The sequence below is a fragment of the Amblyomma maculatum genome, chromosome 10 (genome assembly GCF_055883805.1).
Source record: "Amblyomma maculatum isolate TAMU_Amacu chromosome 10, ASM5588380v1, whole genome shotgun sequence".
Classification (NCBI taxonomy): Eukaryota; Metazoa; Arthropoda; class Arachnida; order Ixodida; family Ixodidae; genus Amblyomma; species Amblyomma maculatum.
This window is the reverse complement of record NC_139353.1, coordinates 131,618,800-131,643,381: the sequence shown is the minus strand read 5'-3', so window position 1 is coordinate 131,643,381 and position 24,582 is coordinate 131,618,800. Positions and strand designations below refer to the sequence as shown.

General features: G+C 47.5%; 1 protein-coding gene across 1 annotated transcript in view; it reads left to right on the top strand.

Annotated features, from left to right (window-relative positions):
* The first annotated feature begins 2,957 nt into the window (after nt 1–2,957).
* BBS1 (Bardet-Biedl syndrome 1) overlaps nt 2,958–24,582 on the top strand; it is a 35,659-nt gene continuing 14,034 nt past the window's right edge. Inside the window, exons 1-6 of the mRNA XM_084581575.1 lie at nt 2,958–2,983; nt 13,758–14,014; nt 16,936–17,084; nt 17,549–17,595; nt 20,217–20,295; nt 21,263–21,394. Of these exons, the coding sequence (XP_084437701.1) occupies nt 2,958–2,983; nt 13,758–14,014; nt 16,936–17,084; nt 17,549–17,595; nt 20,217–20,295; nt 21,263–21,394 (690 nt within the window). The remainder of the gene's footprint in view (nt 2,984–13,757; nt 14,015–16,935; nt 17,085–17,548; nt 17,596–20,216; nt 20,296–21,262; nt 21,395–24,582) is intronic.

The window sequence follows — 24,582 nt, the reverse complement described above, 5'->3', positions numbered from 1 at the left end:
AACCAATTCCGCGAATCCTCGAGTTGGAGAGGTTGTTTTGGTCCGAGAGAGCCGGCCGCGACTGCTCTGGAAGAGCGGGATCATCGCTGCCATAAATCCCGGGCGCGACGGAAAGGTTCGCTCTTGTGAAGTCAGGATGTCGCAGGGGAAAACGATACGACGCCCCGTTCAGCTACTGTACCCATTAGAGCTGTTCGAAAACGGAGAATGAGCAAGCTCATTCGGCGGGGCAGTGTTGAAACTTGCGTTTTTCTCTCCTTTTTTTTTTGCCCCTTTTGTGTAAAGTGTTCGCCTGACACTAAACAGGCGCCTTTCAGCAATTTATGGCCGGCGACAGCTCCTCCCCGGACCACCCTCTGCGGGATACCATGGGAGAGGGGCCACCGCCGGGACAAGCGGACCGCGGACCCCTCCGACCGGTGGGAGAAAAGAATGCGGGCAGACAGAACGAACGGGGAGCCCCATCGATAAGCATGTGTATTTCCGAGGTCTTGCTCCCCTCTTAAAGATGTTGTAATTGGTTCTAAATTGTTGTTGTAAATAAACGAAGTTATCTTAAAACTACAACAGCCATAACGAATTGAATCAGTTACAACACGGTGCTCAAAAGTAAATCACATCGTGAGCACCTACTTCCCTTTTCACATAATGTGTTAAATTACGACTATACGGTGATGAGTATGTGTGAGAGAATAGAAGCATGCAAATCGAAGGATTAGCGATGAAGCCAGTAGCAAAGTGGGAATGCACTCGAAGGAGGATCCGCCATGGGAGCTGCAGGCGGGAGCTGTCGCGTTCTGTCGCTAAAAGCAGAGCTTATCTCTGTCTCAGTAGTTCCTTGCAGTATTATCAAATATACGATGAGTGCAGAGCCGTAGGTCTGACGCTGCGCAATGTAGTGCCAGTATAAAGTGGTCGTAGCGCTTGTTGGACTGCTTGATTTAAAGCGTGCATTCGGGAAAGACTATTTTAAGCCGGACGCTAAAGTAAACTCGATTTACACAAGCTCAAATATCAGCGTTCGCGCCACCCTTCCTTATGCTGAAATTATTTTTTTAAAATTGCGGTGAGCTTCGAAGCAACTCGTCTCGCTTCGCAGAGAACTTGTTATTTCTATTGACTTTTTAAAATTTTCTTTCCTCATAAATCGTGCATCCGGCGTTCATGCGAACTCATCTACTTACAGCCAATGACATTAAATTACCCGTATTGTTTTTCTTTTTAATTTCGGACGATGGTGTTGCGTTTCCCAGGCTACGAGAAGAAGGTCGGTTCGTTGACAGGAACGGTTGCAGTTCGAAAAACCATATGTAGTAACTTTAACTAAATATATAGTAAGGCTAGCAGTTGCCACCGCGGCTTAGTTTCTGTACTGTGAATTAAAAGCGCGGATGTCACAAACAGCGTAACGTTGCTCAAGACGCGATTCTAAACACGAATGCTTCTTCAACGTTGCCTGCGTAGACAGGTTCCAATCATACTTTTTTGCAACCACGACTCCTTAAGCCGCGAGGAGACGACATGCAGGTGACACAGCGCGGAGGATCGCGCTTAATGATCCCTCATGATTGCTTGAACATGTCTTCTAGCTTCAACACTGCTGCAAGGCAATGTGAGGCCGAATTTAGGTGTGGCACCATGTTAGAGCGTAAGATCCATTACTCAGGATGCAATTTCGGATTACGCCTCGATGTGTCCGAATGACATTGACCTATCTGAGTGCAAATGTCCCTCGAAAAGTGAGACAGCTACTGCACCGGATTCCTTCCCCTAAATCCAACTTAAACAAAAATACATAAAAATCTGCTGAATGAAAATACAGTGTTAAAGGTGCTATGCGGCGAAGCTTAAGCTCACCGTCAAACCGTGTACAGCCTTGCTAACATGCAAAAAACACGCTTAAAACAGAGCTCACGCTCGTATCACTAGGATCCGCGCCATGATTAAACCGCTACCTCTGTTTTGTACTTTTTGATAATATTAATGTCAGCCTTTGAGGAGAGAGATTAATGCAACGCAGAGTGCTGCACGGATTTCATTACTCCTCTCAATAACCTTTGCAAGCCCTAATCGTAATTATAGTACGTAATCTAGAGCAGAAAGTTATTCCCGAAAGAATAATGAAATATTAGAAATTTTCGCAGCATTGAATGGGTGTGCGTTAAAAAAAGGCTTTCTAAACACGGGCAAACTTAGTCAACTGTACAAAAAAGGTCGATTAAGAAAGTAAGATGGGCTGGGGAAGAAGCAAATGAGAATTGGCTTGTTCAGTGTCGCGGCAAATTCGCTCTCTTGGCCTCTCCTTCATTGGCGACTGGTCGTCTAAGGCTGCTCATTGCACGGAGTGCGTATGTGCGGCGGTTTTCGACAGCATCATCGCTTCCTCTTCATTTCACTGCACTTTATTACCAGTACTCTAATAAGCGAAAATGGGAAGCATGCTCGAGTAGGGTAACACGTGCACCATTGCCTGCCATCCACAATATGAGATAGCATTTCTTAACCAGTGACAACACTGGAAGGATAACACCGCATACCTGACTTGTCTTCTGCGCTTGATTTCTTACTTTCTACCCTCAAGAGATACTAACTGGGTGCTATGGAATGAAAGGCGCTGTTTTTGTTTTTATTGATAGTCAGCTTGTATCGCTTGGCACTCTCTTCTGTGTCCCATGTTCAAAGACGATTTCCCGCTATTTCCCAAATTATAAACCAACCGGCCTGACTTAGATCAACAGGGCGTGCGCGGGCACGTGTGTGTGTGCGCAGGCGTGCGTGAGTCTCTGGGTGGCCGCCATACAACCGCTTCAAGCGCGAGTCCACGCATCGGATCTGATCCGTGAAAGCTGCACAACTGGGGACATCTGGCGGGGTGCGGGCGCAAGTGCTGTCGCCATAACGACGCCGGCGGCGTGTGTACAATCGGCTGTCGAGGCAGCGGCAACGGAGAGGTAGACATGAGCAGCGACACAACGTTGTCGAGGTGAGATACTTGTTACACGCATTATGCGAAATGTCGTCGCACCTCATTTCCCGCAATGCAAAACTTGACTGCAGTGGTAACCAGTTTTAGTTACGTCGATAATATTGTAAGCGCTTGAATAGCGCGTGATATGTTTTCATATTCATTCGTTCGCGTGGCATGCGTTAAAGTATGCAGGTATAGGCACATGGGGTAAATTTAACTATCTTGCCGCCACGTCGTAGACATCCCGAACTGTCCATGACGAGGAGTAGGGACTGAATGAGGGCACCCTTGGCTTGTATGTAGATGCCGTAAATCGCTTTCCTTTGGAGAAACTGTGAAAGACCTCTCCTGCAAGTTTCCTTCAATAAAATTATTGGTGATATATGTCAAATTAGAGAGTCGATACCAAATGATGCTTAGAGGAAAGGGGTGCACGTGGGGGGTGGAATAGCTTGTGTGCTACATGTTATAGGACGGTTCAAATGTAAGAGGTAAGAAAAACAAGTTCATCATTATATGATGTATTTCAATGAAACAGATATGTGTAAAATTATTAATTTCAAGAAGTTACGGCAAATATATAGTTTAACCTGCGCAGGCACACAAGCTCGCTCGTTTGAGAATCAGGAACCAATTATGCATGTGCTAGAAACAGCGGAATGAAAACGACGTAGGTGACTCAGGACAACAACAGAAGTTGCTTTGGTTTCTAACTGTACTTAAGAGTGAACGTTTTTCAGAAACAAGGGCCACCTTAACGCTCTAAGGAAGCGGTGCTGGTGCTGCGCTGAGTACCTCAGAGGCCGCTCTCCCTGAGCACTGACGCTGACAAAATGAGCGCGTGATAAAATGAGAGTGCACGTGAGGGGAAGACAACGGCCAACTTTCTTAAGACGCAAATCGCTCCTTTGCCTATCCTAGTTTTGCTCATTTTTAACAGCGGAGCTAATTTCACTGTTTTGAACCGAAATACGAGAACGGGTTTTTTCTCATTTATATAAATCAAGAAAACCTAATCTAGACGGAAAACTTTGCAAGTTGATGTGTTCCAGGCTCCTATTCCGCCTGCAGTGGTGCCGACAGTTTCTAGTACCCTCACAATGCCGAAAGCCGAGCTTTTCGTGGCGCCACATTACATTTTTATTATTTTATTCAGCGTGCCCTCGAAAGGTCCTCAGTCGAGGTTATTACATACCGGGCAGCGTTGACATAAAAACAAAAATACAAAACTGATGTACTAGGTGTATACTATTAGGCCTGTGGAAGAGTACAGGCAGTTACAAACTGGGGCGGACGAAAAAAAAAAAAAGGCGAACCTGTACGCAAATTTCTCTTTAGAGATGGACTGGAACAATGACTATTTTAGTAATTAGTGTTAGTCATCATAAACTCTCTGCATCCCTGCGGGGACGTCATCTCGTTTATTTTTAGCTGTTTTATTTCGGAATTACCTGCTTATCTGTTACCCTACCCAGCGCATGGAAGCTGCGGGTTCCGATTCATAAAACCGCGTCTCGCCATTTCCGTCCGGCCTATTTTCCTAATAAGCAAGCCTGTAAAATTGTGCAGAATATCGTATGCATAAGCAATATAAACCATCTCAATACTAATTTCATACTAAAGTCAAACCAGCGTGGTTCCTGGCAAGAAGCATCCTAGATGCATCATACACCATACCGAATTTGTTCACGAGGTACGCGAAGCTCTTCATTGTGGCAGCGTTACTGAGAGTGTGCTTACAGATTTCAATGATGCTTAAATGTGGTTGGTCATATATTGCTAGTCCACAGGCTGCTTGTTTAAATGTGAATGCAAATGTAGAGGGGATCAGGTAATGCTTAAGTTCTCGCTATGCAGCTATAAATGGAGCCAATTCCAATGCAACTTTCGTCCCATCAGGCCACAATGCTCAGTTCTGGGATCCCGCTTTTGAGTAAGTTTATTTATTATATCCCCTTCATGGATATAATAAATCCACGACAAGCCCCTCCGCCTTGTCGTGGCTGGAGGGGCTTGCGAAACTCGATGAAGTCGTGAGCTCTGCTGTGTAGGGCCACCCAAGATAGACAGGTCACGGCAGAGAGTTCTGACAAAATGTGATTCACTGGAGAAGGTAATGGCAACCCACTCCAGTATTTCCTGTCAAGAAAACCCTATGGCCAGTCACAATACCATTAAAGATATGGCGCCGGAAGATGAGACCCCCCCCCCCCCCCCCCCAGGTTAGAAGGCGTCCCACATGTTACTGGGGATGAACAAAGGGCGATAGCTAGTAGCTCCAGGACGAATGAAGCGGCTGGGCTAAAGCCAAAAGGACGTTCAGTTGTGGATGTGTCGGGAAGCGACCGGAAAGTCAGATGTTGCAAGGAGATATATCAAATAGCAACAGGGAATGTAAGATCTATGACGCAAGGTAAACTGGATGTCGTCAAGCGAGAAATGGACAGATTGAACATTGATATCTTGGGTATCAGCGAGCTCAAGTGGACCGGAATGGGAGAATTTAACTCCGGCGACCATTATGTCTTTTATTGTGGGCACGAATCCAAGAGAAGGAATGGGGTCGCTCTCACAGTAAACAGAATAATGGGCAAAGCAGTGCTAGGGTACAACCAACGACCGAATGATTTCACTTCGGATCCAAGGTCACCCTTTCAACATAACAGTTATCCAAGTCTATGCACCGACCACTACTGCTGAAGAAGCTGACGTTGAGAGATTTTATGCGGACCTATAATGCCTTTTAGATCGCACCCCATCATCAGACGTCGTTTTTTTCATAGGAGACTGGAATGCTAAGGTCGGGAGTGAAGAAATATCCGGAATTATAGGCAAGTTCGGTCTTGGCGAGCCAAATGAAGCTGGGCAGAGGCTAGTAGAGTTTTGTCAAGAAAACAACCTGACCATAGCGAATACTCATTTTCAACAGCACAAGAGGCGCCTGTACACATGGACTTCACCGGACGGTCTGTACAGGAATCAGATCGATTATATTCTTTGCCGGCAGAGATGGAGAAGCGCTATACAAGCAGTAAAAACAAGGCCTGGGGCCGATTGTGGCACCGATCATCAGCTTCTTGTTGCCAAAATTAAGCTTCGATTGAGGAAAACGCAGAAAACTAGAAGGCCTTTCAGGTATGACCTGGATCAAATTCCATTAGAGTATGCCGTGGAAGTGAGGAATCGATTTCAAGAATTAGATCTAGAAGACAGAGAGCCCGAAGAGATGTGGACCGATGTTCGTGATATAATACAAGAAGTAGCTACTAAGGTAGTTCCAAAGCAAAAGAAACGCAAGAAAGCAAACTGGTTATCTGAAGAGGCTTTGCAAATAGCTGAGGAAAGGAGGATGGCAAAAGTTATGGGGGAAAGAGAAAGATACAAGGTTCTCAATGCGGATTTTCAGAAAATAGCAAGGAGAGATAAGAATGCCTTCCTGAACATACAGTGCCAAGCAGTTGAGGACAACAGCCAATTAAGGAACACAAGAGCTCTGTATAAGACAATTAAAGATATGAAAGGAAGTTTCTGCGCTAATCTAGGCGTGATAAAGGACAAACGAGGCAAGGACCTCACTGAAGCCTCAGAGATAAAGAAGAGGTGGCAGGAATACACAGAAGAACTGTACAAGAAGGACCCGAAAGTGCAAACCCAACATAAGACAGTTCTGATTACTGATCTCGAGCCGGGCATCCTGCAGAGTGAAGTTGAATGGGCCTTAGCCAGCCTTGCTAAGAATAAAGCTAGCGGAATTGATGGCATTCCAGCTGAGTTGCTTCAAAACCTCAACCATGACGCTGTTAACATTCTGCATACATTATGTCAGAAGATTTGGACAACCCTCCAGTGGCCACAGGATTGGAGGAGGTCAGTTTACATTCCCATCCCAAAGAAAGGCAGTGCCAAAGATTGTTCCAACTACCGCACGATAGCGCTTATTTCGCATGCTAGCAAGGTGATGTTGAAAATCCTCCAAGGTAGGCTGCAGCAGTATGCGGATCGGGAGCTTCCGGACGTGCAAGCTGGGTTTCGCAAGGGCAGAGGAACTAGAGACCAAATTGCCAACCTGCGCTGGATCATGGAAAAAGCAAGAGAGTTCCAGAAACCCATCTTCTTCTGCTTTATTGATTATGCAAAAGCGTTTGACTGCGTAGATCACAGCAGATTGTGGCAAGCTCTCCAAGAGATGGGAGTTCCAATTCACCTCATCTGTCTCCTCAGGAACCTGTATGAAGGGCAAGAGGCCACAGTCAGAACTGGGCATGGTCTTACTGATTGGTTTCCGATTGAGAAAGGAGTGAGGCAAGGCTGCATACTGTCGCCCTGCCTATTTAACCTATATGCAGAGTGCATCATGAGGAAGGCCGGTCTGGACGAGTCTTCAGCTGGAGTGAAGATTGCTGGAAAACGTATCAACAACCTTAGATATGCGGATGATACCACTTTAATGGCAGAAAGTGAATTGGAACTCAAGAGACTTCTGATGCGCGTACAAGAAGAGAGTGAGAAGTTTGGGCTTAAACTGAACACTAAAAAGACAAAGATCATGGCGTCTTGCCCTATCAAGTCCTGGAGCATCAATGGACAAGAAGTGGAAGCTGTGACAGATTTTCTCTTCTTGGGCTCCAAGATTACCTTGGAAGGAGACTGCAGCCATGAAATAAGGAGACGCCTGCTTCTGGGAAAGAGAGCAATGGTTAGCCTTGACCGCCTAGGAAAGAGCAGAGACATTAGTCTGCCAACCAAGATCCGTATAACTCGTGCTATGGTCTTTCCAGTTGTGATGTATGGATGCGAGAGTTGGACTGTGAAGAAGGCTGACCGCCGAAGAATTGACGCATTTGAATTGTGGTGCTGGCGAAGACTCTTGAGAGTTCCTTGGACTGCCAGAAGATCAAATCAGTCGATATTGTCGACCATAAACCCTGACTGCTCATTGGAGGGTCAAATTCTAAAGTTAAAGCTCAGCTACTTTGGCCATCTGATGAGAAGAGAGGAGTCGCTGGAGAAAGATTTGATGTTGGGAAAGGTTGAGGGTCGCCGGAGAAGGGGTAGGCAGCGAACGCGATGGTTAGATGGCATCCTCGAGGCACTGCAGATGAAATTATGTGATGTTAGGAAGATGGTGAGAGACAGGAAAGCGTGGCGTGACATGGTCCATAGGGTCACGAAGTGTCGGACATGACTGAACGACTGAACTGAACTGAACTGATTTATTATATATGAGGATAACGTTAGTTCCTGCATGCTACTGTTCGCCAAGGATTGTGTGGTGTATAGGGAACCCAAGCTCAAGCTTCGCCGTGCGATGGCAGCGCCGCATTCCTGGCAAGGTGGCGAAATGTGAAACGATGGGACGTCGCCGGAGCAGACGCTCCGCTAGCTTCCTGTGCACGCGCGGCGATCGAGTTGCGCCTGGCGGTTATTTGGCGATACAAAAACGCTCCGCTGATGCGAAACGGAGGTACTAAGTAGCATTGTGTCATGGACAGCCACAATAGTAGGCGAAGCGCCAAAAGACGAGGCCTATGTGTGAAACTTTGCAGATTCCTTTGGAAGCGTTTCCACAAGACCTGTTTTCCAACTGCGTGGCAGTGTTTTAAGAAGTCTCGCGTTCTTTGTGGAAAGAAAAGAGCCGATTTCCCCCTTCTCCATAAACTCAGAAATGTCGACAGTTGATAAAGACGGCTTGAAGAGGCATCGAAAGAGTACAGTGATTTAAAACCATGCATACAAAGCGAAGGGGGTGGAGGAATATCCAGCTCTTCGCTCCCCGCGTGTCTTGCTTTGTCGATTTTCTGTGCTCTCTCCCTGCTTTGCGAGTGCTCTCAAAGCAACCAAATCAACATATATCCAGCGTGCGACGTCCGCGATCGACAATGATGTGTGAATGTACCCTAAGACCTAGAAAATATCTAGGAACGAGACCTTTCTTTTTTTTTTTGGAAGGGGGGGGGGGGGGGCGGGACATGCCTTGCTGAGTTGAGACGCTGTTACAGGTTTCCGCAAATTGGCCAATAAATGAACCAACATTATTAATAATCACGAAAATATGTCGGAAGTGCAATACAAAAGCGATCCTATAGTTATGGCTCGATTGACAATACTCGCGCGGAGCACCCTATTCGCATCACAGGTTTCGTGAATGCAAAACCAAATAGAAATGAAGCACAACCATTTATTAAGAACCGAAAAAAAAACACGATTGTAGTACAAGCTTGGGTTTCTCCTGCCTTCCGAGCCAGCGAGCCGGTTATGTCGCGTGCAGCGCGTGGAGCACACATGTGTGTTTGAGACTGCTAGCGTTTGTGCCTTTGATGAAACACCTTCTTCGGACTATAACTTATTCTTCTACTGTAAGATTTGCGATAGTAACGTCGTTATAATAAAAACAAAACCGTATACAGATCTCATGCTACAGGCCAAAACGATGATCAACGAGCGAGCCGCTTTATTTGAGAGTACTGATAATACTTTTGCAGTTTTTAAGCACATTATATACAATAATAGAATTACATAGCAGACTTACCTCGAAATACACTTCCTACGTTTTCGCTAACGTGGGAAACGCATTCACAATCAGTATTTACTCATCGCCGCCTGTCGTCTGCTGTGTAGTACAAACGTGAATAAAAGTTTTCTCGCCTATAATTACGTTTCCTCCATGGAAATACGCGGCAGGTTGTCCAATAATCAAGACGGAATGCAGGCGGCATGTCGCGATGCGCCTGAGGGGGCGCGTCAGGGCGCGTGCTCGTGCGAGAGAAAGCGCGCGGCACACGCCGCGAAGGCAGCGAGCCAAGCCGGCGGCGCCCCAGTGTGTGTGTTTTCTGCCACAGATGGCGCTGCCCACCAGGAGCCGCAGCGTCGCCCAGCGATGGTTTGGGAGCCTATAGGAAAGTGCGAAATGCCCTTGATTCACATGCTCTATAGGAAGAACTAGATATGGGAAACGAGTGGTGCGAACTATGGCACATGAAGTTAAACTTTGAAAAATATCTCATTTAACTTATAAAGGAAATTAGCACTTGTTGTAAGCTCTATAGAAAATAGGTATTTAGTTGCGTTTGTCAATTTGAAACTGATTTGTCATCGACATGTGGATATTGTTTCTGAAAGAGGTTGGTCGGGTTTCTTGCGGCATAACACAAGGATGCTTCCTTAAGAATGTAGATCCTTAATATATAAATCCTACCATTAGGCCCATGCCCGAATATGCATCTGCTTTATGAGTTCCACCTGCAAATGTTGATCAACATAAACAAGAAAGGCTCCAGAACTTAGCGGCTCATTATTTTTCCGGAAATGACAGCAAACAAGCCAGTATTCGATAAGTACAAAATAAGAATGAAAGAATAAAATTGCGACTGACAGTGAGAAAATGTATTCTAGGATTTTTTCATAATGCCTATTACAACAGGGATGATATTCCAAGAGAAAAATACATTTTCAGCCACGCGACAGATCTCTGTGCGTTAATTGTAATCACAAAAAGTTCAGGGCTTGAACCAGTATTTTTAAATCGTCGTTTTCCACAACTGTTCAATAATTGAGCGCCGTATCTTCATCTAATTTAATATTAGTTACAAAGCCGTTTTTGCATCTGTATTTACTTTTTGAATATTACCTTATGTTTTCTATAACTGTACCCGCCACTGTAATGCCATAAGTGCGGCCATTCTAACAAACAAATAAACAAACTACAGAAAGTTATCTGTTGTTATGACAGAATTTCTGTGCGGTTTTTGACGGGAAAGCTATTGTGACAACAGAACATTCTCTAGTAACATCAGAAATTTCTGTATTTACAACAGAAAAGAACTGCAGAACTAAAGACAACAGAAATATACTGCAGAAAAACTGCGGAACTGAAGAAAAGTACCGCAGAATTACAGAAAAACTTGACGTTTACAACAGAACTACTGAATTTTTTGTCGTATTTTTGACGCGGTTCTGTAGCTTTTTTCAACTGGGAAAAAACAAACAAACAAATAAATAAACAAATAGAAATGTTGCTTCGCATCAGCAGAAGCCAATCCTGTACTTTCGAAGGACTGCGACGCTAAGCGTACGCACTCCTATTAGGTATTTTGTTTACAGATCCGTATAAACATCTCGCCTTACCTCCTTCTGATCATAGACCAGCAACGCATCAACCTCATGATAAGGGTCATAAATCGGTGCCAGAACTGGCGATGACCAACATTATGAAGCGAGTGCACTCGCGAGCACTCATCCGGATGACATCTTCACACGGGAGTCCTTTCCCATCAGTGATTCCGTTGCTAAAACCATGCTTGACATGCCTAAAGTCGTACATGTATAGGGAAACACTTTATTGCTCCCTAAGTGTGGAACGTTTTCCATAAAGACTTAAAATTGAACCCGGAAGCATATGTTCAATATGCTCCAAACGTTTCCTGTGCCCGTATTGCGTTGTATGCATGCGTTCTAGAAGAGCCGCTATAGCTTCCTCGGGAACCAATGAGCATATTCGATCGTATCGACCAATCATCACTGAGGAAGAAAAAACAAAATGAGAGAGCCACCACGCGCGATGAGAAGTGCAGCGTTAAAATTCAGTCAGGCGTTTAGAGCAATATGTAATGCATTTGCCTTGTGTCCTATATTTGTGGGACGGTTGAAAACTCGGCTTAAAGAAGAAAATTATTTTAATGTAACAATAATTGGAAATTCATAAGCAATAAACATAAACTTAATAAAATGTTCTTAATTTGTATAAGCTCTGCTTATTGGGTTACTTGGTTATTTCCCGAAATTGTTCGCGCGTGTCTTGAAGGAACTAAGATGCCTGAACTGACACTGAAAAGCACCAATGTATTTGGTATCGTTTATCAGCGAATAAAACAGACGGCGCCTGCAGTATGTTTTAACCGCTGAATAGTGCTGAACGAGCAAGGAGCGTTCAAAAACATACATCGCTTAACGGGACATAACACGAGGGAGAATTCTACCCTTTTCTAGAGTGGAGTGTGCACGAGTCACAAAAGTGTTATGTCTACGGAGTGCGGGACGGTTTTGCTCGGCTAACTCGGCCACTACAAACGCTCTCTGGCATCGCGGGGTTCCCCGCCAGAGGCCGCCGGCGGGGAACGAGAGTAAAGCGACGAGCATATAGGTTAGCTAACTGAACCTGCAGCTGTAGTGGCCGGAGCCATGTAGGCTGCCTCTTCGCCACATTGTTGTAGCAGCGGCTGCCACAGCCTCATTGACTTTATGCCACCGGCCGACGGCGCAGTCAACTCCCTCCCCGTCCAGCGTCTCTGTGTGAGTCCTGTTTCGAGGGTCTGGTAGCATTACTCAATAAAGTTGCGGTGCTACACTTTGGAAAGAAAAATATTGATGCGTTTTATAGAAGCGGATTTATCTGCAGTCAAAGCTGGAATGTCAGCAAATTCGCGTTTCCTTATATCCCGTCTTTTTCTTGCGCGCTCTTCCTACGACTCCTCCCATCAGGCCCCACAAGCGCCGCCGCCTGTAGACCGGCGTGCACGAAAATGTTTTGGCGTTACAGGGGGGAAAGGAGGGAAGCTTTGTAACATGCGGCCGCGTCTAAATGGCTGCAGCCACGGTCGCTGCACGACATCCGAGAGAAAACTGGTCGTAAAGTTGGTAAAGTTACCTGCCCACAGGTGTCGGGCGCAAGTGTGAAATTGTTTCCGTAGAGGGCTGCTAAAATTTTGTAAAAAATGGGATCCCGGGATCTCATAGACGTTTCTCCTTTGACCCATATGTTCATATCAACGAGTCTACCGACCGATCAACTTTAACATGCACAAAAAGCGTCGCAGACGTTCTCCGGAAGGCTGAGTTTCTCGGAGGGAATTTTCGTCTTAATCTGGCGCGGGGCTTCATTGTGCTTGAAGCTGCATGTCAGTGAAGAGCTATTGCTTACCTTCATGCACTCTTTGCATAAAAATGACTGTTTAAACCAGAATATAGGATTATTGTGCAGCAGCAGGACGTTGTGACATAATCGTGTTTGTTATGTCTCAATTATTAACCGTTTTCTCGCTGACGTATTCAGGTGGTCGTGCTTCCAGACCACACATCGGTTCTGCTCCACAGATACGACGTCCTTAAAATAATGCTTTTATTTACGACAGCTTTCGGTTTTTAGATACGAATCACACTTTGCAAAGTAGTTTGACTCACGGACGCCTCTCATCCGTCCGCGCTCGGAAAAGTCAAAGGTTAAAACGGCTTCAGACATCGTTTTTTTGGAAGATTGCGGTTGGAAGTACTGCAGGGTTAAACGATTCAATGATTTACTCTCCACTTACAATTTAAAGTGCCAACGGTAGAATTATTTACTTATAGGCAAAACAAACAACGAAGGGTGCTAATTAAATTAGGCAAAGGGCCCGCTAGAACATCGCGGTTTGTATTATGTCTGCGTCGCCACTGTGCATATAAGAGTGTACGATGTGGATCGCTGCTTTGCGCTTATTTTCGGAGCTTCAAGTGTAGCATAATCTCTGCAGGGAAGCTTAAAATGGAGGTGCAGTGCCCTAGGGCAGAAATAGCTTCATCGATTCTTCAGCTCCGATCTCATACTTAAGATTCGCTTCGTCGGGTTACGATCGGAAAGATGGCATTACTCCATCTGAATCAATGACGCGCTTCAAATGATAAAAAGACAAGATCTGGCAAGGGCGACGCGCTTCCTGGCTGACATGTGTGCCACATGTGCGCTTCACTGTGTTTTGCTGACCTTGGCTGCTCGTGTTTGTCGACGTATTTTGGTCAATGTGGGATCGCTTCGCAGTGGCAGTGCGAATAGCGGTGGTGGTGGCAGCGGCGGTAGCGCGTGGCTGCGCGCCCATCACGATCCGTACGCTTCTCTGTACGCCCTGCCTGGTGGCCTGTGCTCGGCCGACGTTCTCGCCGACGGGGACCAGCGCCTCTTGGTGGCGGACCTCCGGAATGGAGGTCGCCTGAGGCTTTTCCGCGGAGGACGCCAGCAGCAGCAGGGAGAGCAGGCCCTGGCCACACTGCCTTGTGGCCTGGCCGCTTTCCGCACAGGTGTGTGCGTGCCTCTTTTGTATATGCACATTATACTTACTGGGAGGGAAAGGATGAAAGAGGCAGCCAAGTGAAGAAAGAGAGAAAGAAGTGCTGCAGTGAAGGGCATATGGATGAACTCACCGCTTAACATGTTTTGTCGAGCGCTTACAGCGTACAACCTATGGGCATCTTCTGAGTTCCGCCTGCAGTCAATAACTGTTGCCGCGGCCAAAATTTGATCACTCGTCCTTGTACGCATGATTTGAACGTAGCAACCACTGAGCCAAAGTGGTGGGCGGACGAATTCATAGAGAATGGCTAGTGGTATGCTTCGTCGAGAGAACACAGCCTTTTGTGAGTGGAACATCTGCGGTTTTGTCCCGGCATGGAATTCGCATGAATTTTGATAATTTTTTTACCACTGTGTATATCATGATGCCATTTCTGATCACTAAACGTTTTTAGAACTAGCGATCCCGCTCTACTGTTTATTCGTGCTAAGCCGAGAAAAAATGAGCGAACCTGAAGATCAATGGCTGCAGAGGGTGGGGAGGGGGCACAAAAGAGTAATCCAAGAAATGCAAAGAGAAATAAATGAAGAAAGCCGCCAAGATGTGTTGTTAAGAAGAGCTTTACCCCAGTGCCTTCAAGAGGGAATGTTACGGACACAAGCTAGTGACTGCACAGGTGGAGGAGGGAAATTTCAAAGTGGCGCCGGGTGTAGCAGGGAGGTTACCGCCGATATAGGGGCTGTCCACTAACTTGGGATAAATCTTAAAAACAAAGATAAAGTAAAAATAAAATAAAACCAGTTGCATATTGCAGGTTCCATGCCTATCACAGATAATTTTGCGACTAATTAATGATTGAAGTAGGTTCAATTAACGTACTATATATTGACTGTATGCAATAAATGCAATTTGCCAATTTGGAGAGCGTCTATAGAAACTCCCATTCTAGTTTTTCCGATAAAAAAATCCCTACGTGCATATTGCCAGGGGGCGCTCAGAGTGAAAGACGACGTTGAAGTGAATCGGCTCCGGACTCGCAGGACGTATCTAAACCTTGGACCGTGTGATTCTACCTGTACCGGCTCTGTTAATCTACCCCCTGTCGCCAACACCGTGACAAATCTGGTGGAGGTCAGGTCTGATGTCCCGTACCCCTACGTTAAGCAGGAGTGCTGGCCATATATTCGTGGAAACGCCCGTTCACCGCACTAGCCGCAGGCAACGAGGCCTACCACCTGAGTATTCCCCCTCGGGCATGACTACCAGTAGCCACGACGTCGTCGCAATGCCTGGCACGACCCCCACCTACGTGACGTTGCAAAACCCCCGCGTCCCAAAGACCTTTCACGGGGACACCTATGAAGACGTCGACGACTGGTTGCAGCACTACGAAAGAGTAGCTACATTCAACCTCTGGGATGACGCTGCACGGCTTCGAAATGTATATTTCAGCCTCGAAGATGGCGCTCGGACGTGGTTCGAGAACCATGAAGAGCAGCTGTGGTCTTGGAGTGAGTTCAAACGTCATCTTGCGGCAACTTACGGAAGCTCAGATCGCCGCGAACGGGCCGAACGCGCTCTACACACTCGGATCCAAATGCCTAACGAAACTGTAGCGGCGTATATAGAAGACATGACGCGCCTGTTTAAGCGTGCGGATCCTACGATGTCCGAGGACAAAAAGCTGCGCTACCTCATGCGTGGCGTCAAAGAGCTGCAAAGAAAGCCCAGCTGCAAAGAAAGCCCGCGAAATACAAAAGATACCATATGACTGGAGCATTCGCACGTCATTACCGTGCTCCTCTCAACCGTCATTTGAGCGAACGAAATCAGCTGGGGATTTATGTCGACGAGACCGTTGCAGAGACAGGCCTAAATGTTTGGCCTGGTTCCTTCGCCTGCGCTAAAAATTAAGCCATGAAACGCAACCATTTTCTTGTTTTGTTTCTAGTTGACGGGTAATGCGTCTCTCATCCCTATAATTGATTTATCGCCGTATTTATTGAAACCAATGTACCAAGCACTCGATGCGACTCGCGTCCGTCACGCACGCCAAAGGGCTCACGCAGGCGAAGCTTTTCGGCGTATGTCACTATAACATTTACGCGGGACCACCAAAGCGCAGTCACGATCGATGGCCCAAGACCGTGGCCCGACACAGTGGGTACGGGCACAGAAGTGACAGGGAGAGAATTGCAGGCGTGCCACCGCAATGAAGGAGCAGGTCTGATGAAGTCGATTTCCGGAGCTTGAAAACCAACAGCCTTAACAGGCTGAACGCCAAGGTCCACAGATGCGTCAGGTGGCAAGGGCTGTATGCACCGACTTATGGCGTCTCTTATTGCCTGAATTGCTTTAGCATGTTAAACCCCATAAATCAAACCAACCGACTTATGTCCTGTCGTCGTGGGGGTCGTAGCGGCATTGATTGTTTATGAAGTCAGAAGGTCTGGTTATTTTGGTTGCTTCTTCCCCTTGCCGTCATGTCGAGTGATCGGGGCTGATGATATTTGGGGAGAGAGGCTGGGGAGGACGTGTCAGATCTTGCTGGGGCTGAACCGGACTACAGGATTCAGGGGCACTTGGCCGACAACGAAATTGTGCTGAAGGCGATGAAAATTCAGGGATGGTATTAGGAGACGCGACTCGACACACCTACCAAGATGCTACGCGGTGGCAAGGCGAAGAATAGGGATTACCATGGTTATAGGAGAAAAAAACGATTTAATATCTGAGGGTCTACCACAAGCTCTCCGACCCGAACCAATGCCCGCTTTATCGTCTTCCGGCTTTAACAATAGGAAATGATTCTACAGTATCGCGGGACGCTTGGTCTATGTGAAAAAAGAAAGCGATCTTCGTGACTGAAAAAAATAATAATATGGTAACATTTCTAAAAGGCCTGCCGATAATTCGGTTGCACCGCAGAGGCCGCCCCACCGGGACAGCCCCCAGCCGTGGCCGTGGCAGGGGGCTCGTGCCTGTATGTGTACCGCAACCTGCGACCCTTCTACAAGTTCAGCTTGCCACACACGGCCGCCGACGAGGCTGAAAAAGAAGCCTGGGCCAAACACCAGGTGACGAACACGTGCGCATATGTGGCATGTGGCACACAATGTTGCAATGTATACGCATGGGATTTATAAATTAGGAAGAAGAAGAATAAATATCTCTAGAGCTAGGGGAGGATCCTAAAGGCTTTTGGAGTTCGTAAATACTTTGATTGTTGGTCCGTTATTCCCTGCTGGCTTTACGGCAGGCATCCACATACAGAGAAAAACACATGGAAACTGCAAAATAACTAAAAATGCTGGCCTCGAGCTTAGTATCAGTGCTCAAGTGCGTCATAGTGGTCTCTGTGAATAGAAGTACCACAGAGATATCCAGGTTTCGTATCGGGTCCTATAGTGATGACATATTCACGCCGCTCCTCGGGTCGATGACATTATATCGTATCCTGATCATTATGACAGCTGACTACAGTGTGTAAACATCTCTAGGTGCGCAGGCCTTACAATTCTTATTGGGTGCTTTGCTTCAGGACCCGGCCGACCCAGATGCTCTCCGGGAGGCCCTAGAGGCTTTAAGGTGAGTGATGATTGCTGAAGCTTGTATTGTAGCATTTTTACGGCTTGCACATTATTTCTCATGCGCATTGTGTTGTTGTGTACCACGGTCCCCTAATTGTCAACGACTTTCGGTACACTGCGCTCTGATACCGTCTCGTTCTGTGCCTCACGAAAGACAAAAGCTGATTATAGTCACTCGCGGGATAAACTTCAGTGGAGCCTCTGTTCGTGAGCTGCATCCACGTGTCGTCTAAGCATAGAGCTTTAACTCCTTTAGCCATAGAGTTTCTTACACTAATAGAGGGAAAGCTGAGAGCGCTGCACTTCAGCCACCATGGGCGCGCTAAGAATCATGGGCCAGTGTGCTACTTGTTGCGGGACAGTCGGTTTTTCTCGGATACATGGAGTGGCGTTACTATGATGTTTTCTTTTCATCATCATCATCGTCTCGAGGTGCGTACATAAGCCGCAAAAGCCATAGTAGCGAAGGTTCAAAAGCAGATGTCGCCAATAAAATGTTTCTGTTTCCCGAAATGCCACTAATAACTTCCTTAAGTAATTGCACAAACATAAATATTTCCAAAACGTATTTTTTTCCTTTCAAAGTGTACCTATTAAGGGCGAAATATTGGTATTTGTGCTGCTCAAAACTAAGCCAATAGGAGAAAGAGCCATCGCTTATATTGGATAAATCTCACACTGACATGCTGTTTCTCTCCCTTTATAAAATTTATAGTCACAATATTGAATGATAGGACATTATTTACTGTAGAACAACGTTTATCTTTGCATTGGTTTTGGCCAAAGGTGTAGTTGTGCACTCGGTAGCTCTCCGGCCCATGATGTTTTGAGCGCCCATGGTGGTTGAACTGGTCGTCTGGAAACTCCATGTAAATTCCCATAGATTGCTGCAGAGCTTTCCTTCTAGGTAAGGGTAAGAAACTCTATGCCTTTAGCATCAGCCCTAGGTGATGCAGTGCGTAGGCCTGCTAGATCACACAAGCGCCATTTTCCCGGCCGTTTCGGTTGAGGTCTAATAGACGATATGCGCAACCGATTGTAGGCCTAGCAGCAGCACGACTGCAGGGTTAGGCCCATATACTTATTTGGTCAAACAGATGTGTCCGGGCAGAATTTGCAGACTGCGCTATTTACAGTGACCAGAAAGCGTACGGTGGTGATCAGGGGTACTGTAAAAAAAGCGGATGGCCTTGGATATGGCTGACGGTTCAGCGAGGACATTGCATGCATCCTACTCAAAGCTTCAAATTTGAATTCCAAAAGCCAAGCCTCAGAAGACTCTGTGCAGCTAGTGCTGCTCATCTGTTACAAACGTGTTTTGATTTATATATAGTTTCGTCCATGCCAAATGCACTAAACGACAAGTTCTGGGCGCGCATCTTCGGATTTACTATAATCAAGCTCAAAGGTACATAACTTGTGCATTACAAACTGAGTCACAAGGTCGATTGATACAGTACTATTGTTAAAATGTGCATTTCCGCATGTGAAAAACTTAAGTGCGCCCTTGGAAATTTTGTTACAAATATTCAGCAATCTGCGACCTTAATTGCTAAATAAGGGCTTGCTTTGTTGCGCTGTTCAGCACTGAGTCATCATAAATGCGAGGAAGAGCAGGAAAGGCGGACAACGCGAATCGAATGTTCATTTGAGCACTGCGTTTTATGTTAGCACTACGCGAGCAGTCGACGCCCGCCCGTTGTGAGGAGCTGTGCAGGGCCTGATAATCGCGGCTGGCCGTCGTTCTCTTATACTAACCTTTATATATTTTTACCATACGCCTACCATGTACGGACTCCCTATAGCTCCTCTCTTTTATTTCCACTTACTAGCTCCTCACTGTCTCTTTGTATCCGCCAGCGCAGCTCAGGTGCCTCCGAGCGCGATGACAGATGCTGTGACTAAGTACAAAGGTTTTCATTATTGTTTTTTGAGTTATTGTCAATAAAGCTATACGTGCAGTGTAGTATAGCCACACGAAGACCTGGGCTCACTTTTCTGTCGTCCCTTGAACATAAAGTGATGTGTTCGAATCACGGTCTGCACAGAGGGTTATGAATGTCATCGTTACCGACACGGGCATATAGTTCACACAGTGACGATTCTTAGCTTCAGCTGGCATCACATATTAACGATGCCGAAGACGCGTGTGAAGCAGCGGTTATCTTATGAGTACTGCAGCGCCACAGCTGGAAAAAAAAATACGTTCCTACTTCGAAACTCCACGTAAAGCCGCAGTAAGTCTAATGACTTTATGCGGAACACAGCGGGAGCCGGCACGTGGCTGAAATCCGTCGAAGACCGCTGAGCAAAGGGGCCATCACGACTGGTGGATTACGATGGATTACATTGGAATAAGTTTAGGTATAGTAGATAAAGTGGCGGTTTAAATTGGCGGTGGATTCTGGTCGATTTAGAGTGAATGACGTTAGGATAATTCCGGATAAGGTGAATTAAGACGTTATATTTTTAGCCAGCTTGTCAGTTAGGGTGTCTTGCTACATGCATTCTTCTTCTCAGGTCCCAAGGTGGAATGGGCCGCTTGACAGAGCGTTCGCAGAGGTAAGAGATCGCACTCGTCACAGCAGCGCACTTCCTAAGATGTGGCTGCTTCCTCAGGTTCCTGCTGCTGGAGCCGACCGATGCTAAGGCCTTCATCGAGGCCAACAGGGAGTTTCCGTTGAAGAGGCAGACCCAGGTGGCGTCCTTTATGGAATATGATCCACAGTTTTTTCATGTACATTGTTACAAGTACTGTTTTCCTCATAAAGTGTTCCGTGAGATTATAATGTTGATTCCACGTACCTGACCCGAGCCACCTGGGTGCTAAGCCGCCACGAGGACAAAGTTGTGACGGTCGCGGGAAGAGTGCACCTCAAAAATCCTGTCTCTTCCTTAATTCTTGGCCGATCCTCCCTGTGTGAGGTTGACAGCATCAACAGGAGGGCTCGTGATGGAAGTCTGGGCTTGAGGAAATTAACTTCGGCCGCCCTCTACGTCCTGAACTGCTTTCATCTGGGATGTGACATCTGGTGGAGGTCGCTTGGGGTATTCTCGGCCGGCTCTAGTCTCCTTCGGAGAGCCGAAACACAAGTCCGATGCCACCAGGAAGTTCGGCGTCAGCGTTGTCGGCGTCAACTTTGTGAGCGAGATATCACGGGAATGGCTCTGGCAGGTGGTAGCTTGCAGCTAACGCGGTCGGATACTTATTGGTCATAGGACTCTGTGTCGTCATACAACTACGTGACGCGACCGATTTGGCCGGAGCAGCCAACTTGGGGTTCTGCTTTCGAAGGGGAGGGTGAAGGGAATGAAATTCTCCTTGACCATCGCCTTCCAAATTTAACATGCTACCCTTACCCGCACAGGCACGTTTGTACGTCTTGGTTAAACGTTGACTGATATCTATTTAGGGCGGGACTTCACATAATGTGGCAGCTCTACTATGCTTATATATACAGGCAAAATAATGGGGGAACAAATAATGGGATTACTGGCTAAGCTAGTTGCATGCCCGCGAACGAGAATCAGCAAGGGGAAATCATGGACTGCAGCCCTTAACGCTGTCGTGTCATAGCCTTAAACGCGAAGGTTAGGTGTCCCCAGAGTTTTCATAGAGGCGTGTGCAGGCCCCGCGTGAGTCAAGTGCTGCCTACGCGACGCAGGTGACTGCACTGGGCGTGCTCAAGAAGAGCCTGGCGGACGAAGACGCGGCCAGCTGCCTGCTCCTGGCCACCGAAGACGGACGCTTGTTCGTGCTCGAGCCGGATGCCTTCACGCTCCTCGCAGCCATCCAGGCAATACCAGTCGTTCTCTGAGCTACCTACGGCAGAGCCTTCTCGCTTTCTTATTTCACTCCCTCCTCCATCTTTTCCGCACAACGGGGTTGACATCTGCACCTAGTAGTAATGCTGTTGCTGCTCTTATATATATATATATATATATATATATATATATATATATATATATATATATATATATATATATATATATATATATATATATATATATATATATTGAAAGGGGGTGTTTACTGTCCTTTAACAGGGATAATAGCCCTCTCCAAGTTGCACAAAGAACCACACAAGAGCACAGCCAGTCTAGGCCTTCCACAAGCGAGCTCGAGCAGCGCAGCGGCACTTTGTCGTCCTTATCCTCGTCTTCGTGGTATTCTCGCCTACTTCGTCCTTGTCTTCGTATATCCTCGTGTAGTTCACTACAATTTCCCCCGGGGCGAGGTGGAGCCATCCTGGCGACCTATGGTGAGGGCAAGAGGAGCGGATCGTAGTACGTTTTAAGGCGGCTCACGTGCACAGTTTCGCGGCCGCGATGACGCATGTCCGAAGAAGTAGTGAGTGGCTCCACGATGTAATTCACAGGGGAGGTTTGACGGATAATGCGGTAGGGGCCGTGATACTCGGTTCGAAATTTTGATGACAGTCCCGGTGGGGTGCCGGGAACCCAAAGCCAAACAAGGGATCCTGCAGGAAAAACGTGTGGCGTCTCATCTTTGTCGTGGTGATGCTTTTGGCGGCCTTGAGATTCCGATGTAAAACACCGGGCCAACTGGCGACATTCCTCCGCATGTTTGGCAACGTCTGAAAGGAGAGTACACTCGGAGGAGTCAGGACGATATGGTAAAATAGTGTCCATCGTGGACGACGCCTCACGCCCATAAAGGAGGAAAAAAGGGCTAAATCCAGTAGTTGACTGCGTGGCGGTGTTGTAAGCGTATGTCACGAAAGGAAGAACAGCGTCCCAGTTCGTCTGATCGGCGGCAACGTACATCGTCAGCATATTTCCGAGAGTACGATTGAAGCGCTCAGTCAGCCCGTTAGTTTGAGGGTGGTAGGCCGTTGTGGTCCGATGTATGACGCGACATTCGGCCAGTAGAGCTTCAACGACGTTGGATAGGAAGACGCGTCCTCGGTCACTTAGCAGCTCTCGCGGTGCGCCGTGGCGAAGAACAAAATGATGGAGTAAGAACAGGGCAACTTCACGGGCAGTAGCGGCGGGTAAAGCGGCGGTCTCGGCATACCGGGTGAGGTGGTCGATGCCGACGATAATCCACCGGTTCCCAGAAACCGTGGAGGGAAGTGGCCCGTAAAGGTCAACGCCAATGCGGTCAAAAGGGCGGGCCGGGCATGGAAGTGGTTGTAAGGGGCCAGAAGCACGAGGTGTGGATGACTTCCGGCGCTGACAGGCAATGCAGGAGCGGACGTATTTGCGAATACAACCGTACATGCCGCGCCAATAGTAGCATTGAGAGATTCTTTGAAACGTCTTGACGACACTAGGATGGGCACACTGACGGTCGGCATGGAAAGAGGCGCAAATTTCATGTCGTAAATGGCGAGGAATGACGAGAAGCCATCGTCGACCATCAGTCATATAATTGCGGCGGTAGAGAAGACCATCTCGTAGGGCAAAGTGTGGTGCTTGACGGCGTAAAGCCCGAGAAGGTGCAGCAGCGTTAGAAGTGAACACGACGTCGATAAGAGAGGCGAGCCACGGGTCTTTGCGCTGCTCCGCAGGCGTGTCAGCGATGGTTAGAGAGGAGAGGACGGGATCAGCCGCCGTAGAGCAAGCAGGTTCGTTGGAGAGGGGAGAACGAGACAGTGCGTCGGCGTCCATGTGTTTACGGCCATAGCGATATATAACGCGGATGTCAAATTCCTGTAGGCGGAGAGCCCATCGTGCGAGGCGGCCGGACGGGTCTTTAAGAGAGGACAGCCAACATAACGCGTGGTGGTCCGTGACGACGTCAAACTGGCGACCGTAAAGGTAGGGCCGGAATTTCGTCAATGCCCACACAATTGCCAAACACTCCTTTTCCGTAACTGAGTAGTTGCATTCGGCTTTAGTGAGGAGACGACTCGCGTACGCGACGACGTATTCGTGAAAACCGTTTTTCCGTTGTGCCAAGACAGCTCCGAGGCCAACGCCACTCACATCAGTATGGACCTCGGTGGGTGCTGTCGGGTCGTAGTGGCGAAGGATTGGTGGCGAAGTCAAAAGACGGCGCAATGCGTTGAACGCTTCGTCGCACTCGACCGACCACGCAGTTAAGTCATTGTTTCCTCCGAGTAGTTTCGTCAGGGGTGCAATTATTGAAGCAAAATTCTGCACGAAGCGCCGAAAATAGGAGCATAGACCTATGAAGCTTCGAAGTTGCTTGAGCGAAACCGGCTTAGGAAACTCCGCCACTGCGCGCAGCTTGGCCGGATCAGGGCGAACACCTTCCTTAGAGACGATGTGCCCCAAAATAGTCAACTCCCTGGCACCGAAGTGACACTTCTTGAGATTCAGTTGCAGGCCGGCGTCAGTAAGGCAAACCAAAACTTGCCGCAAGCGCTCTGGGTGCGTAGCGAAGTCGGTGGAAAAGACAACAATGTCGTCCAAGTAGCAGAGGCAGATGTGCCACTTGAACTTCCGCAAGATGTTATCCATCATACTTTCGAATGTGGCGGGCGCATTGCACAGACCGAAGGGCATCACATTAAATTCATAGAGGCCATCCGGCGTCACAAATGCGGTCTTCTCTCTGTCACAGGCGGCCATTGGTACTTGCCAGTAACCTGAACGTAAATCAAGAGATGAAAAGTACTCGGCACCTTGGAGGCAATCAAGAGCGTCGTCTATACGCGGAAGGGGGTAATTGTCCTTGTGGGTAATTTTGTTGAGGCGCCGGTAGTCGATACAAAAGCGAAACGAGCCATCTTTCTTTTTCACTAGCACCACTGGTGAAGACCAGGGGCTTTGTGACGGACGGATTACACCACGTTGTAGCATGTCCTCAACTTCCTCATTGATCACGCGACGCTCTGCCGCTGACACACGATAGGGGCGCTGTCGAAAAGGCGAGTTAGAGCCGGTCTGAATGTGATGCGCGACTGTGGAAGTACGACCGAGAGGTGTGTGGGCGGCGTCGAAGGCGAAGCGAAATGTCTGTAAAAGGGCCACAAGCTGAGTCCGGTAGGTGGAA